Here is a 16,786-nt window from a genome sequence, read left to right on the forward strand (position 1 = left end):
TCTAATTAAAATCACATTAAACATTAAAATCATTCATAATTTTGAATGCCATTGACATTTAATGGAAACTCTATCAATCTCTTTAAAATACTGAGGATTGTTACTTCTACAGCATGCCCTGATAACAGCATACATTTTAGCCACTACGCCACACCACCCACCTAAGCTTAATTTTAAGGTTGTGGGTGTCTGGTCACAATCTTCTGTGATGGTTCTTTCCAGTGATCACTACAAAGAACATCAGGCCTGACCAATGCAGAGAGAAACTGAGATAGAAAAGAGGACCAGCAGGAAATTAGGAGTAGGAGATAGGAAATGCTCAGAGGGCCTGACCAGAAAGTGAAGTATTGGAAAAAGAAAAGAATAGTTGAAAGAAGAAAAAGAAAAAGAAAGGGATCTCCAAGATCCCCAAGAGTGGGAAAAGCAAGGGACTCAAAATGTTCTGTCCTGGTTCCTCAAGGGACAAAAAGAGAAAAGACAGATTACACTGAGGGCAAAAATCTGGCACGATTAATAATGGGAAATCTGATTAGCTGGTTGGCAAATAGAAATGGCAGCCCAGGGCCATGTGTGTATGAACTCACTATATATTCAGGAAAAACTAACACAGGCCAGCAAGAATGCGAAAAGGAACAAAACAAATTCAACTTCACATGCAACACACAGCGTCTTCTATATCAATTATATAAATTATGGGTGTCAATATACTGGTATTGACGATAGCTGTAATATTAAAAAATAATAATAATTCATATGTTAATACTACACAAGATAATATTGCAGATAATCCAGTGGCACTATCTATCTAGTTGACACTCCGACACTGTAGGTGGCAGTATTGCATCTTAACGCTGATTGCCACCCGTCAAAAAACATAAAAAATAAGACAACGAAGATGCAGCGTAGCTACCACATAAAATAATGTTCCAGTAAACACCGACTACCACATAAAATAATGTTCCAGAAGATGATGGATGAAAGCATGATACTCTTGTTCGGCACTAAAAAAATAATTAGCAATAATCATGTGCATTGATTTAAAATACCAAAAATTAAACTGATAATCCAAATAAGCATGAAGAAAATCTGGGAAAAGTTTAAAGTATATACATAAAATAGTGTACAGGTGCAAAAAAAAAATAAAAAAAAATAGTGGAAGCGCACTTGGTACATGGATTGTTTTTGCTCTAGTCATGAGTACTGATATGAATTGAGTGTCTTTGTGACACAAACAGGAGAGAAACAACTGCTTTTATTCACCAAGCCTTCATACCAATATCATCTGCTATTCATGAAGAAAGAGAAGGACAGGAATGCACTTTGGCTTCATCATGTCAGTTCTGCATCAACCATCTCTGGTATTCAGAACAACATTTAGTCCAAATGTGCTCTCATGGGCCCTGTGTTTCCAGTAGAAAGCCATACAAAGGGGTTTGGACACACACAGACATCCCACTCTTTTCTTAGCCTTTGTGTACATAAACACAATCCATACATGATAAAACATCCACTTGGGTGAACCATTTCAGACTGGAATATCAAATATCTTGATTTGATCTAAAATATTATTTGAAATGAAAGCAGAACATAAAAGAGAAAAAAGGGGGAGCTGGGACTTGTGGATCAACAAGCAAACCACCATCCGTGTAAAAAGCAGTGTTACTCAACCTTCACATATAGGATGAATGTGCCAGTCACCACTGATATGCAGCAACTCCACTTTGAAACAGGAAATACCACGAACAAACTGTCCGAAGGAGACAGCAGAAATAAGATAACATGAATTTATTTTAATTTAAAAAGGTGAAATAAAAATACACAAAAACATATTCAATAACCCTGGGCTCTACTTTTCCTCAAAAGAAAGGTACTTAATACTTATACTGAACATACAATACAATATTTCAAAAGTTTGGTGTTAATAGACATTTCAATGTATCTGAAAGACGATTCTCATGTTCACCAAGGCTGCATTTGTTTGATAAAAAATATAGTAAAACATCATTATTCTGAAATATTATTATGATTTAAAAAATATCTGTTTTATATTTTTATATATTTTAAAATGTAATTCATTCCTGTGATGGCATTTTCAGCAACCATTATAGTCTTCAGTGTCACATGATCCTTCAAAAATACTTCTAATATGCTGATTTGGTGCTCAAGAAACATTTCTTATTATTATCCATGTTGAAACAGTTGTGCTGCTTAATAGTTTGTGGAAAAGTTTCAGGAAAAAAAATTCAGGATGAAAGTTAAAAAACAGCATTTATTGGAGACCGAAATCTTTTGTAAAATGATGTTGTTGTTTTTTAACTGACATTTTTGATCTATTTAATACATCCTTGCTGTATAAAAGCATTAATTTCTTTCAAAAAAAAAAAAAAAAAAAAAATCATCAAAACCTTAAGTTTTGAACGGGATTGTGTGTGTATTTCTGTATACTGTGTATTTGATCTGATATATGAGCAAACATTATGCTGTGTGACACAATGGCCTGTTCTGTTTGCCACAAATCCACAAGAGGAAAGCATCTAAATTATTTCTTTGTCAAAGGGACAATATATTTGAGAAAAATAAGAAAATAATGTAAAACACACCAGTATACAGCAGTATAATATATACAGCTTGAAAATTCTCTCAATTTAGTCGAAAATGTAATTTTGAGCCTGAATGTATATAAATCATTACTGAAAGGGTGGGAGAATGTTTGGTGTGGATGAAGGATGTGTATGACATGAGGTGTGTTCCCCGGGGGGTCTCCAGAGCAGTGTGTGGGGGCAGGGTTGCGGGTGGCAGGTACATTGCCCCCTCTCTGATTTATGTTTTCAACACGGGGACATATTGTTTTATTGAACCACCTGCCATCACTCTTTCTTTGTTCTCATGTTCTTGTGCTCTTTCTGTTGATAAAAACTGCCAGCTGTTGTTTCTGTCATAACACTTCAGGAATACATTTGAGTGGTTTCATCAGGGTTTTGCAAAGAGACGATTTCTATAGAAAGTGTTTTAATTATATACTGTATGGTGTGGCTCAACCCCCTCAATGTAGTATTTCACCATGTTGAAATGACGTGAACCAGTGATTCACTATACGTTAGAGAGAATCCTCAGGTTCATTGGCTGCCGTCTCTGTGGATACACTAATAGGAAAGTGTAGTTTGGTGATGCAAAGAGCAAAAATTTGACAATGGAACACACTTCTTATTGTTCTTTACCAGCAGAGACAACCAGACAATCAGTACCTGTACAGCCGAAGAAGCAAGAGGACAGATCTTAAGCTAGAGGACAGAATGTAAAAGACAAAAAAGAGCATAAACATCAGTACGGCATACACAAGGTGGAAGATTTGATTATGGAGAAAATCCTAAGTAGTGATGCTTCTTTTATTGAACTCAAACACATACAGTAGCATGTAGACTAACTGATGCCATTTATATGCAAACAAATCTGTCCCACCAATTTGTTAGTATGTGCATCCTACAGAGATTTTGTATGTGTATGCGTACTGTATGTATCTGCTTGCACCATAAAACACCCATCTGTTAGTGTTGATAGATTCTGGGGCCTCTGGGGATTGTAGGACGTTTGAGAGAGAATGAGAGAAACAAAGGAGACATGACATATTACAAAAAAACTTGATGGACGGAGTGGTCATGATTAATGACTGTCTGTAGTATTCAGATTACAACACGCTCCGTGCATGCAAGCACAGCCACTGAAAAACAATAACGGTGCATCCACGCTCACCATATCCACATAAAGACAACCCGAAGATGGCAAAACCAAGAAATCACGCATAATGGATTTTTTTATTATTTATTTTGTAATAAACTAGATCCAGAGCTATTAAAACGTCTAAAATGACACCTGACCTAGTTACTCGGTAGGGAGCATGAGAGGGGTTCAGGGTGAGATGAGGTCCAAATAACATTACAATGTCCAGAAATCAATTTCAATACATTGAGTTTAATGTATCAACATAGAACTCATGTTTAATGTGATAGCATTTAACGTTCATGTACCCTAATGGTCTGGTGGTAGAATTTTTTTTTAAGCATGTCAGAGGTTCTGCGTTTTAATCCGCATCGTATAGTTTATTATTATTTTTCCATTACAACCAAAGATGTTCATCAGTGATTGTATATCAAGAGCAGATACACATTTGTGTGCATTTTGTTCTGTGATTTCACCGGAAAGAATAGCGAGTCTCCACAATGACGTTAAGCGATAGAAAGAAGTGCTCATCTGTGTGTGAAGTCTGTACATGATCCATAAGAGAACACTGTTGCCTTTCGCCAGTGATAACAGCGGACACAAACACTCCGCATCATTTTAAAAACAACACATTCCAGGGCCAGAATGCCTCTTATTTAACACAAACGAATGAAATCAATGATCTGCAATAGTCAAACAGAATATGTTTAATTTGCACTAGGTACATCCGTGCTGCGAGATGCTTCAAAAAAGTGGTGGGGACAATATCGACCTTGGCAAAAAGTGGTGAGGACATGTCCAATCCGTAAATTATACCTATGAATACACTACTTGCACCTTGGTTAATATCAAAATCTATAATATGGTTTGTTTAAAAGAAAAAACAACAACACGTAAAACAGACAGGCAGAGTTCCGCTAATGTATGTTTCTGTCAATGGATACGCTCAGCATGCATTTCATGTGAGAGTAGCTGTCCAATCAACTGTTAGTGTGTAAATCTATTGCTGACATCACAGTACCTCACGTATTAGTGTGTTGCAGTTCAGCATGCCAAGCGAAGGAGACACGATGCTGATAGAGCCGCTGCATAAATCTCCTGTGTGGGAACATTCTGGCTTCCCAATACGTTACAACAGCGATGGTCATAAAGTGTGGGCAAAACAGTCACTTTTTGCAAACTTTGTTCGATGCAAATGCCGTATGCTCTAATATGACCAGTCATTTACGCCATCATCACCCGCGTGTTTGATAGTGCGCAAGCGCAGGTTAGACCAAGACACACTTTGCCTTCTGCGTTTAAACGAGAAGGGTCTGTCTGTGTCCAGCAGTCCTACAAACCACGCCCTTACAAGTTACGACCTACTACTACAAACTTGCGAAGAGACAAAAACGGATCTCATTTAACTCATAAAAGGTTTGTAAGGCTAACTTATATTGGTTTCAGATCTTATGAAGTATGAAATAACAGCTATTAACAGTATCCTAGCAATCATAGTAGGTTATGTCTTAAGTGAGCATAAACACTAGAGAAAGACAACGCGTGTGTATCAGTTCTGGGTCCATGCATTATGTCTTAGAGCAGCCTAATATTCCTGCTGCTGTCTGTGTTTTTAAATGACAAAGAAATCACCCACTGTTCTTTCCTGAAGAACTTTTGTAACTTTAATAAGGATTAATCTTCATTTAATTTATACTTTGTGTATTTATACACTTCTATATACACAACAGTCACATACAACTAAAAGGTAAAACAGTCATAGTCTATATTGCTGTATGCAGCCTAGACGAACAATAACATTGGATATCAGGGAAGGCTAAAATGCTACTAAAGTAAGATATGGCTCCCTTTAAATCATATAGGGCAGAGTGTATTGTGTTTGACAAAACAGAGAGTACAGGGGATACAACCCCACCCAGAGAGATCATTATAGAGTTTCCACACGGACACTCAACAACATTTTACAGCCAAAAAGCTGAAAAGACATGAAAAGACCATAAGATAGTGACTAGGGAGAGATAGATAAAAAGCGAGGGATGAAGAGGAGGACGACTCCCTGAGGGAAAGAGAAAGAGGCTGGTGAGGAGAGTTCTCAAAAGATTAATGCATAAAAGCAATCTTACACACTTCCTCCCTGTGGAATGTTTTGGCTGTCATCAGTGGCATTATATAACAAGCCACTACAGAAAGCAGCAAAGCATCATATCACTATCTACACGATGTAACACTCTCAGGTCACTGTATTTAATATGTTGAAAGAGTTTAGAAAGTTAGACGATGGCTCATTTTGCCTTTTTTTGCCTCAAAATTTGTTCTCAAAACAAACTTGTGTTCACTAAACAAACTTTCATACTAGTACTGGTACTTTGGAATAGCGTATAAATAGCCAATAACTTTTATAAAGCATTAAAGACACAAATACAAGTTTTTATTTTCCCAGAGTACTATTAGAAATTAGATAACATCTATTAGATAAACTGACATAATAATAATAACGTTATTAGATAGAAGATAGTAATGTACAGACAGACAGCATTCAATATGTTACTTGTAATTTCAGTTTAATTGTTTGTGAAATTTACTAGCAATTTCTGAGTGAAATCTTTCAAAATCAAATTTTTAGATGGATAGATGGACAGACTGATGAATGGATTGACAGACGGACGACAGATAGATAACACCTTATTCGTGTAAAGTGCAGGAGTGACATTAAATGTTAATCACATTAAGCATCACATTATTGTGTCTTTTCAATAAGCTCCCCAATTTGACAGGACAGGACATGTCAACATGTGAGTGTTCGCATTTGATTGGTCATACAGTGACAGATACTGATTAGTGGTTCAATGCCAAATAGATGTACTGAAATAAATGGCCTCAGTTATATAAATGGATGACTTCTTCTGACTCAAACCTGGGACTAACACCATGTCCTAACCACGACAAGTGCCAGGGAGAGATCATGCTGACAGCAACAAACACGTTCATTGAGCTTGTTGTGATTGGCTGTAATTTTGTTGATTTGCACAGTATTGTGGTTTTTAGTGTGGGTAGAAAAATTACTTGATGGAACCAGATGGAACTGGATAAATATTCTAAATGTTCTGATCCAATCTGACTTCTGACCTGTAATGCTGCCTGGATCATAATTATACACTGTTCGCTCGTTGGCCAGAGGAGAACTGGCCCCCGACTGAGCCTGGGTTCTCCCAAGGTTTTTTTTCTCCATTCTGTCACCTGATGGAGTTTTGGTTCCTTGCCACTGTTGCCTTGGCGTTTGGCTTGCTTAGTTGGGGACATTTAATATTCAACAATATTATTGATCTGCCTTACTTAAGGTGGACGATGACACAATTTTCTTCTAGAATCAAACTTTGTTGTATAATTTTCATGTTATCACTGTGAAGCTGATTTGATGCAATCTGTATTGTAAAAAACGCTATATAAATAAAGGTGACTTGTGGACGTGAATAGAATATAGATGAATATAACTTTCCCGTCTCCCTATAAAACATGGCTGCAGTAACAGGGTCCATTAAAATCAGATGGGAGTTGCTACAATGTGACCATTTAAGGATTTTTACATGTTAGGGCCAGAAAATTGTTAAATAAATCAGGACCTCTCCAGGGAGGGAAGGGAAACATTTTGGCTCAGTTCACCTCAGCCAGAGCAGTTAAGAAAACAGACGCCCAGAGCGAAGGATTCAAACAGAAGATCAAGCTCAGATACTTATGACGACAACACAATCACAGCATTACATAATCTAAATGAAAGAGACTGATTAGTTTGGAAGATTGTGTTTTTTAGAGTATAAGTTGGTCCAGATGTTGACCTAGCCCTCAATATCACTGATCACGGGAAAGGAAGACAGTATATTGTAACAAAGTGCCTGGCACGAATCTAATACTATCTTTAACACATGAATGACAGTTATTAAATAATAAAGCAGTTGTCTTAGTTTGACAAATCAAATCAGACCGCAATATGTGATATGTATTTACTTTTTCTTATGAATATGTGAGAGATTAATTGTTTTCTATTTGCTGCTGAAAATGTCATGTTGATGTGGCTAGTGTCGCCAACTGAATGTGAATGTGAGCAGACAAATGTGCACACACACATTTACTTTTTTAAATGGAGTCATGCAATAGACCTCTATTGTTTTTCAATAAAACAAGTAAGTTCTACAGTCCATCCCTAGCCTTAAAATAAAACTGCTTTAATAATTATAATAATAATAAAAATTGTTCACTGTTCAAGTTTGGGTTCAGTAAGATTTTTTTAAATGAGTAATGGCATCACAAATGAATTACAATAAAATGGCAAGTTAATGGCATAACAGAAATTAATTACAATAAAAAGAAAAAAAGACATTACATTTTTAAATATATTTTTCACAATATTACTGTTTTAATGTATTTTTGATTAAAGGAACACTATGTATCTTTTCAACCTTCATAATATATTTCCAAGACCCTTGTGATGGTACATCGACTTACAATAGGTTGAATGACACGTCTGCCATAGCCTGACGGGGTCTGTATCGCTTTTACTGGCACTACGTAACTTCGGGGTTCGGGTAGTAACCCGAGCACAAAAAGAACTACAAAATTCGACTGCTTTACGGCATACGTCACTTCCCCCACCACTTCCTCAAATTTGGACGTGAGCGTTTATATACTGTCTATGGACGTGAGAGGCCAACCAGCGTTTGTTTTCGGCTTTCGTGCGTATGTTTTTGTCATGGGGGCTGTTTACACCTGGCCACTTCATGCGTTTTCTCAGATCGGATAGCTATCTGATCGTGAAAAGACCAGGTGTAAATGTCCTCCGAAACGCATTCAAGACGGATTTGAATCCGACCGCTCAAACCACTTCAGGAGGAGGTCTGAGACGCATTCCAGACGAAACTGGACAAGTGTAAATGCATCTGGTTGTTGAAACCACATATGTAAATTGTACTCCTCCCAAAAATGTTAAAAAAATAAATAAAAAAATGTGTGAGAGCGTGTTATAGTCTATATGTTATTGCCAGATATGACGACGCTACTGGAACACGCATTACCGCAGCTGAGCAACTGCATATTCATCAAGACAACGTGCAAACTATCACAAATCAAAGTGAAAGTAAGTCACAGACGCTTATCACACAATCATCATCATTAAAAGTAAAGAAACAAAATGATCTTACCAGGGCTGTTACTACTCTCTCTTATTGCTGTCTTTGATTTTGAAATTTTAGCTGATGATCAATAAAATGCAGCTCATATCTGTTGCTTTTGGTGATGTGCACTCCATTAAATATGCATATAGCGCGAGAATTGAAGATCGGATTTAAATCCATTTCGCAAAAACACATTTATGTGACCAGTTGTAAATGGAATCATTTTGATAAATCAGAAATCCGATCTGAGAAAACGCATGAAGTGGCCAGTAAATAAATATCTTATTTGTAAACTTGTTTGCATTCTATGTTGTTTGTTGTTGCCCTTGCTTGTAGTATGTCATTTTTTTACATGCTGTTCATTTATCCATTGCTGATAATTAGACCAGTCCAATAATTTCCACATATGTCTAGCTAGTTTTCGATTATCAGAGCTGTTAACAGACTTGCTAACAAACACTCGTTTCTCTTACGTGTTTTTTGCGTTATGTTTTATTGCCTAGCTTGCCTCACGAACTAGTTTGCAAGCTGAACTCAGGTGTTGTGAGGTGTATTTATCACGTAGTCCTGAGGGATATCAGACGACGCTGTTGACGTTGATTCTTGCGATTATCATGAGAACAGTTTTCAATATCTCACATAAATATCAAGACATAAATAAGTCTAACGTAGAGGTTGGGGGGTGGAGGGGTATTTACGACAGTGCAAGTATTTGACAAAAACACAATTTCTCCACAGTGTGCCTTTAAACAAATGCATCCCTGGTGCAAAAACATAAAAGAATCTTACAGCTAACAATGTTATATATTTTGTTGACTTTGTGTACTTAACATTATCCAAAATGTTTCCAACAATGTTTAAAGTCCCTGTTAACCGGAAGTTGCAACTGATTTTACTGTAATGCTGTGACGTATTTCCAAGTGAAACGGCGGGGTCTTACTTTAGCACACCTCCTCTCCATCTCTCGCTCATAACAGACTAATGGTTGGAGGTGAGTGGTTAAGCGTTTTCATCCCAAGTCGTCAAACTGACGTCATCAGAAAAGGACAACATTCCAGACCGGAAGTAACTTTTCAGATTTTGATTAAAGATTACCACGACAAACTACAGTAGTCAACATTTGAAGTGGATCAAAACCTTTCATCAAAGTTATACAATTTTTAACAATACCCGTTCTTGTCTTAGGACAACTTTGATAAACTTTTTTGATCCACTTCAAATGTTGACTACTGTTAGCCTAGAAATTATAGCACCCTAGGGCTAGCACCCTAGCGGCAGCAAAATTTATTTTGAAGCCAGTGTGGTCTAGCTGGAAAAACCAAACTCAGGTCAGGCCAATATTTTGTCAAGTGGCTAACACAGCAGAAAGAGCTTTATTAGTAGTAACAGTAATACAGTATTTTCTCTACCATACAATACATTTTAAAATTAATTGCATGCCATTTACCAACAAAAGTCATCTAGCTTTCATTAATATGATATTCTAATATCGATCTAGCTTACTGCAAATGTATGACAAGTGTCTCATACCAGCCACTGAGCTAACGCACAGAGTAACGTTGCGTCACGTTACACGTCAAAAAGATATCATACTTGAAGACACTTGATGCTGATGATACTTTTTGGTGCAAACCCACAGCAAATCTAAACTAAAATGGTTCATTAGAGGGATGTGATAAGGCTAGCGGACATGTGCAGTTTGACTTTAATTAAACCTGATGAAGTCATAATAGTATCTCATTCTCTGAGTAAGAGTGATGTATATTTCCCAGAGTACAGCTGTGTAAAGTAGCCTACTCCACACCCATTACCCCTCTCACACTGCATTGTATGTGCATGTGCCATCATTATATCCCCAGCACAGATTATCATTCCACAGCTGCATTCATGTCAAGTGTTTTACAAATGTGTAACTCATGGTGTTAGATGCTTAAAAAGAAGTCCTGAACTTCAGACATATAATTCTTTAGCATACCCAAATAATTAAAGGAAATGGATTCGAAAAGTTTCATGGTCACACACTGACAGAAATATTACTGGAATATCTCAGTTATAACAAAATAAACTAAAATAGCTTCAGTTCCAACCTGTATGCTGCACAAAGTCTCTTCTAACCACCAGTTTCAACACGCTCTTTAAACTCACTTAAATATGAACAAGGCCTCTCACATGTATAGAAAAGAGTGACTTTAGTTTCAGAAGTGGCTTGTCTTCCTGTCCAGGAAGGAAGGTATTAACTACTAGAAGGCCAAGCAATCAAATATATATTTTATTTGCCAAGCAAAAATATATACTTTACACCAGGAGAGAGTTAAGTGGGCCATAGGTCACATATACTAAAGGGTGAGTGTGAAGTGCACCTCTATAAGAGCTCACTTTGAAGAGGTTCTTGACTTGTTTTCTTTTACTAGAGAACATAAGATGGTTGTTTGGCGCACGCACGCACACACGTTTTATGGGTAGACATAATGATTTTTATACTGTACAAACTGCATATTCTATATCCTAACCCTAAACCTATCCATCACAGAGTGCTTTCTGCATTTTCAGATTGTCAAAAAACACCAAGAATGATTTGTAAGCCGTTTTTCACATGGGGACCAAAAAATGTCCCCATAACATAGGGTAGGCCTACACAGTAAATCTACAGTATATGAAACACTGTGAACCTCGCTGCAAACAATCATTTGTTCCAACTAGAGCTGTCAAAATTAATGCGTTCATTTGACAATCTTTTTTTTTTTCAGTTTAACACGTTAAAAATATTTAGCGCAATTAACAAAGCATTTGTTTTTTTTGTCATCCTTAGGCTGCGCTACAGTATATGATCACGCTATCATTCATTCAAGTGCCAATCATTGCATGATCATTGGACTATTCAAGCACGATTAGACGCAAAAAAAGAACTCAAATCTGTACTCAACTCTGTACTCACGCAGTCAGCTGTCAAGAAAACTTCATGGATTCAATTCAGAGGTCAGAAATATCATGGATGGATCTGATTGCATGGATGTACTACCAATGCTATACTAAGGTTAAGGTTTGGGTGTAGGTTAAGGTTAGTATTTGTTTTTTAACGTTATGTAACACATGATACATCCAGACACATTTGTACATGTCGTACATTCATACTATATAGAAATGTTTTTAGCGGCCATGGAGTAATTACTTTTACAAATAAGAACCTACTCAGAATATGCGATTTCAGACGCAGCCCCTCTCTGTAATATTTTGTCACCGCTTTGCTTTTTCTCTGACAAAAACAAAAGAAGAATCTGGTAAAGATATTTTGAACTACATTTTAATCTCATCTTTTTTCAATTGCAAGTTGATATAGTAACAATTATCGTTTAATGATGCTGAAATTGTCTTGTCATCGTCTCGTCTTAGTCAGAAAAGAAATGTTGTCGATGAACATTTTTCATCATAATTTTCTTTAACAAAATTAACACTACAGAGTAGTATGTCTGAATTCAAAGTTTTTATAAAACAGCAGGCAAAAAATACCTGGATGACTTACTACTTCCAGCGAGATTATGAAGTGTGCGTCCAATGGACCTATGAGGCCACAGGAGAGGAGTTGTATTTAAAAGAATAAAATGAATGGCAAGAAAGCTACACAACTGACAGTGACAACCTGGCTGATGTAATACATCCAAATTTCATTCATACTGATTTGAGAGGTCATTCATAAACATTTGAGAGGTCCTGAAGACTCCTAAGGCAAGTCTCAATTGCCTAACCTCCTTGATGGTGAACAGTATCTAGCATTTGCAAATATGATTTTCTAGCAGAGCTATAAACTATGCTCCCATAATCCAGCCAGGAATGGACCAACAGTCTATATAGCCGCAAAATAACTGTGCAATGAGCACCCCCTTTTTTTTTTGCTAGTACCATAATAATATTCAATGCTTTTAAACATCTGTCCCTTAGATACTTTATATGGGGAATAAAGGTAATTTTATTATTATGAATCATTATTTCTCCCTCATTCTGTGGAGTTTGTTTGCAAGCATCTCTGCAATGTCTTTATTCCCAAAATAGCATTACTATCAGTATTTCTGTCTGCAGAAGTAATGCTGTGTGTGCGTGTTTAGCTTGTGGTGGTAACGTGTATATCTGTACATACTAATGGGAGTGACATACACACCACATTCTCTGTGAAAACAAAATCATCTTTTTTGCTGTTAATTCAGCTCTGGCTATGATCCCAAGAGAATAACACAAACATAACACAGAAACAAACCTCCTGTGCAATTAAATCCACCTAATTTTTAGTCCCCCCATAAGCTGCCCCAGATTTAAAAGAAGAATGCAATACTTTAAGAAGAAGAATTTGACTGAGGTTTAAGCATAAAGCTTAGCAAAACAGGACAAATGGCTTGATAATGACAGTAAAAAAAGTAGCATCAGCGACTCACATGGTCGTCAAAGTGTTACCACAACAATGAAGATCAATGAAGGCTTTATTCTAGTAAAATAAAAAGGGCATGTTTACAAACTTTTTTGTCATGGATCTGCTCAAAAATTCGTCTTGAAAGGAATTCTATGACGATTTCTAACGTAAGCTGCATACCGCAAAACACATGTGAACACACTGATCTCAACACATACATACTCACTTAAGTGTAATTGGGGCATTTCCCATGTATGTGAGGAAAAAGAAATGTAAGCCATGGGTTCTCAGGCAGTAAAGCTGCCAATGTCAAAAATAAAGCACCACAACACACCATCTGCAGAGCACACGCTAACCAGACAACAATAGAAATGACTCACATCAGGAAACCACCACAATTTAAATCTGTCCTTTTGTGCTCTTGTGCTCCACCAGTCTGGTGGAGTCTTACTCAGACCTGAGTGTTTACTGTTGCACACATGTTGTGTTTAACAATGTGTTTGTCTCTTTGTCCTACCTGTACTTGGCCCTTGCCCATGATCTTGTCCACAATCTCATTATCGTCCTTATTGATCTTTGATTTGTCGTAACACTTCTCATAGCACAGGATCCGCAGACACTGAGAGCCCTCCAGCTCTATTTCAAACTCCTGTAGGATAACAAATAAATGAATTGACAGATTACATGATGGTAATAATTGGTCAGGTGAATCTTATTTATTATCATGACAAAGCTCACCTCGTTCCACGTTGGTTCTGTTGTGTCCCTGAAAACGCGCGTTTTGGCCTTACTGACGAAGTAACCGAAAGAGTCTACCTCCAGCGTACAGTACATATCTACAGAGAGAACACAATAATAATGACCTCATGAGAAAAAAAAAAAATTCATTAAAAAAAGGTAATTCGAAAGCTGTTGTTACATACACACACCTGCAAAAACAAAAGAGTTGAATCTATATTATTTGATGTCTGAGGTTTGATACCCATAAACAGCCGTACAGTAAGAGTAACAATCTATATTACTTGGCAGGAGAATTTTTATTTTATTTTATTTTATTATTATTATTATAAATTATTTTATATTTATTTTATTTTATTTTATTTAATATTATATAATGTATAGTGTCATATATGTTTATTTTTATTCATATTTTAAACTAAAATTACTAATACTACTAAAATAAAATTTTAAAAGAAATTAATACTTTTATACAACAAGGATGCATTAAACTAATTAAAAGAGACAGTAAAGACATTTAAAATTTCTATTTCACACAAATGCTGTTCTTTTGAACTGTCTATTCATCAAAGAAAATATGCATCACAGCTTCCAAAAAAAAAATATTAAGCAGCACAACTGTGTTCAACATGGATAATAATAAGATAACAATGTTTCTTGAGCAGCAAATCAACAGAATCATTAGAAATGATGTGACTGAGAAATGGCTGTTGAAAATCAGCATTGCCATCACATGAATAAATTACATTTTATAATCCAATAAAATATATATATTTTTAAATTGTAATAATATTTCACAGCATTACTAGTATTTTTTTATACTAATATTAATATTAGTACAAAAGACTTCTTTCAATTTTGTTTAAAAAATCTTATTGACCCCAACCTTTTGAACTATTATTAATAATTGTGAGACAGTTTAGGGGATTTTAGGCATTAAAATATGAAAAACACCCCATACCCATACATTGTAATGTACAGCCTCTCAGGGTTTATTGCTTTCATAAATATGTTTATATTAATTTAGCACTTTAGCATTTCACAATTTAAAAAAATTGCAGACTCCGTATGATTAATTACTTTGTGTTTATTAATCAAGGCATAGGTTATAAGTGAGTGTAGCTTTAAATTTTCATGGTTCACCACGTAGACATGGTGTCAGCACTTAAAACCTTGAAAGATTTTTTCAACCCTACTGGTCTATCATATATTATGAAAAGCATCCATATGTGTCAATACTGGCACACAATACAGTGTATTAACCCCTCTCAAGAGTCTTTTGGCGGAACAGGCACACAAGGACAAAGGAACAGGCACAGTTGGTGGGACAACCACCAGTGAACACAGCATTTGTCTTATCTATGTGTCTAAAGGTAGGTACACACCAAACCGATGGCAAAGAACTAGCGCTAATTAAAGCCGAATGTGTTGTCACCTCGCGTCGAGGAAAAAATCTGTGATAGAACACACCGAAAGGACTACAGGCGACTGTCAACTAACAAGCTTGTTCTGCACCTGCGTCTAAAGGCGATAACTGTCTATTTAAGCATATATATTTGTCTATATTCGTCATTCAAAAAAGGAACTGCAGGTATACAAACCATAAAGCGCTGCTTTGCGCAAATCAGAGTTTTCTCTCTCACCGATGGCCCGAAGCCGATTCTACATGTTGAATCGGCCCCAAAAAACAGACAGCATCCGACTGGAGCCAACGACACTCAAAAACGCCCTGACGTTGCCCGACGGTCGACCACAATGTCATCAGTGGGAATTTCAGGGGTTTCTTTGAGACTGGCTTTTTGATTCACCTCCAGCTCGCACTGTAACATGTAAAGTCCATGTTCACACCATTTTCACAACTTCATCTAAACATTTTTCTTCCCCCCTGGGGAAGCATGGGTCTTTATCAGGGCTTAGGCGATAGAGACGTGATGGAGCAGGGACCCCCCGATACAAAATATGTCAAACAGAGTAACATATTCAATATTAATAGAAACAAACTATATTGTGATTAAGAATAAGTTATATTATGTTAAGACAGTAGATCAGAACTATGCACATTATTGTTGTTGCACATGCATCTCTGTATATTTCTTTTCATTATTAAAATTGAGATTTATGCACCATAATAAATAAAATGTTGATGTTGCGAAATCACAATTCATTAGTTGTTTGCAGAGTCATACATTTTGAATTAATCAGATGGACAATTAAACATTTACCTGAACTTTAGTTGCTAGTTTATTAAAAATTCACATATTAATTTGTCTAGTCAACTAGTCAGATGGGCAATTTAACATTTACTTGAACTTTAGCTTAAAGTTTACTAAACCTTAACATTTTAACTTTGCTGTGAGATGGACAATTAAGAATGGAAGCAAATGCTGCGTCCCAATTCGCCTACTTATACTACACCCTAAAAGTATGTACTCTTTTTGTGAGGAAAAAGTACATACTTTTGAGTGTGTAGCAAAAGAGTAGGCAAGCTTTGGGACATACTACTTCGCCATCTTAACGGACAGATCTGTCGCGTGCATCCTGTCACCGTAAACTGCCCAGTGAATCATCTTGTCACAGTTAAAATCCTACCGTTTCGGAGAGAAATGTAGTTGCACGGTCGTGGGTCTTTCATGCGGAGACTCTCTTCATGTGTTTGCAATTTGAATATAATGATGCATTTAAAAGTTAATGGTTAAACGTATCTTTACAAAAGTTCACAATGCATCTGCAGATGCAATATAATGTAGACAACATTGAATAATTACAT

General features: G+C 36.4%; 1 protein-coding gene across 3 annotated transcripts in view; it reads right to left on the reverse strand.

Annotated features, from left to right (window-relative positions):
* abr (ABR activator of RhoGEF and GTPase) overlaps positions 1-16,786 on the reverse strand; it is a 296,797-nt gene that overhangs the window by 47,918 nt on the left and 232,093 nt on the right. For all 3 annotated transcript variants that reach the window (XM_084113285.1, XM_084113286.1, XM_084113287.1), the window contains 2 exons: positions 14,020-14,117; positions 13,799-13,930 (listed from right to left, as the gene is read on the reverse strand). In XM_084113285.1, the coding sequence (XP_083969411.1) occupies positions 13,799-13,930; positions 14,020-14,117 (230 nt within the window). The remainder of the gene's footprint in view (positions 1-13,798; positions 13,931-14,019; positions 14,118-16,786) is intronic.

This window comes from Abramis brama (assembly GCF_963993115.1).
Source record: "Abramis brama genome assembly, chromosome: 5".
NCBI classification, from domain to species: Eukaryota; Metazoa; Chordata; class Actinopteri; order Cypriniformes; family Leuciscidae; genus Abramis; species Abramis brama.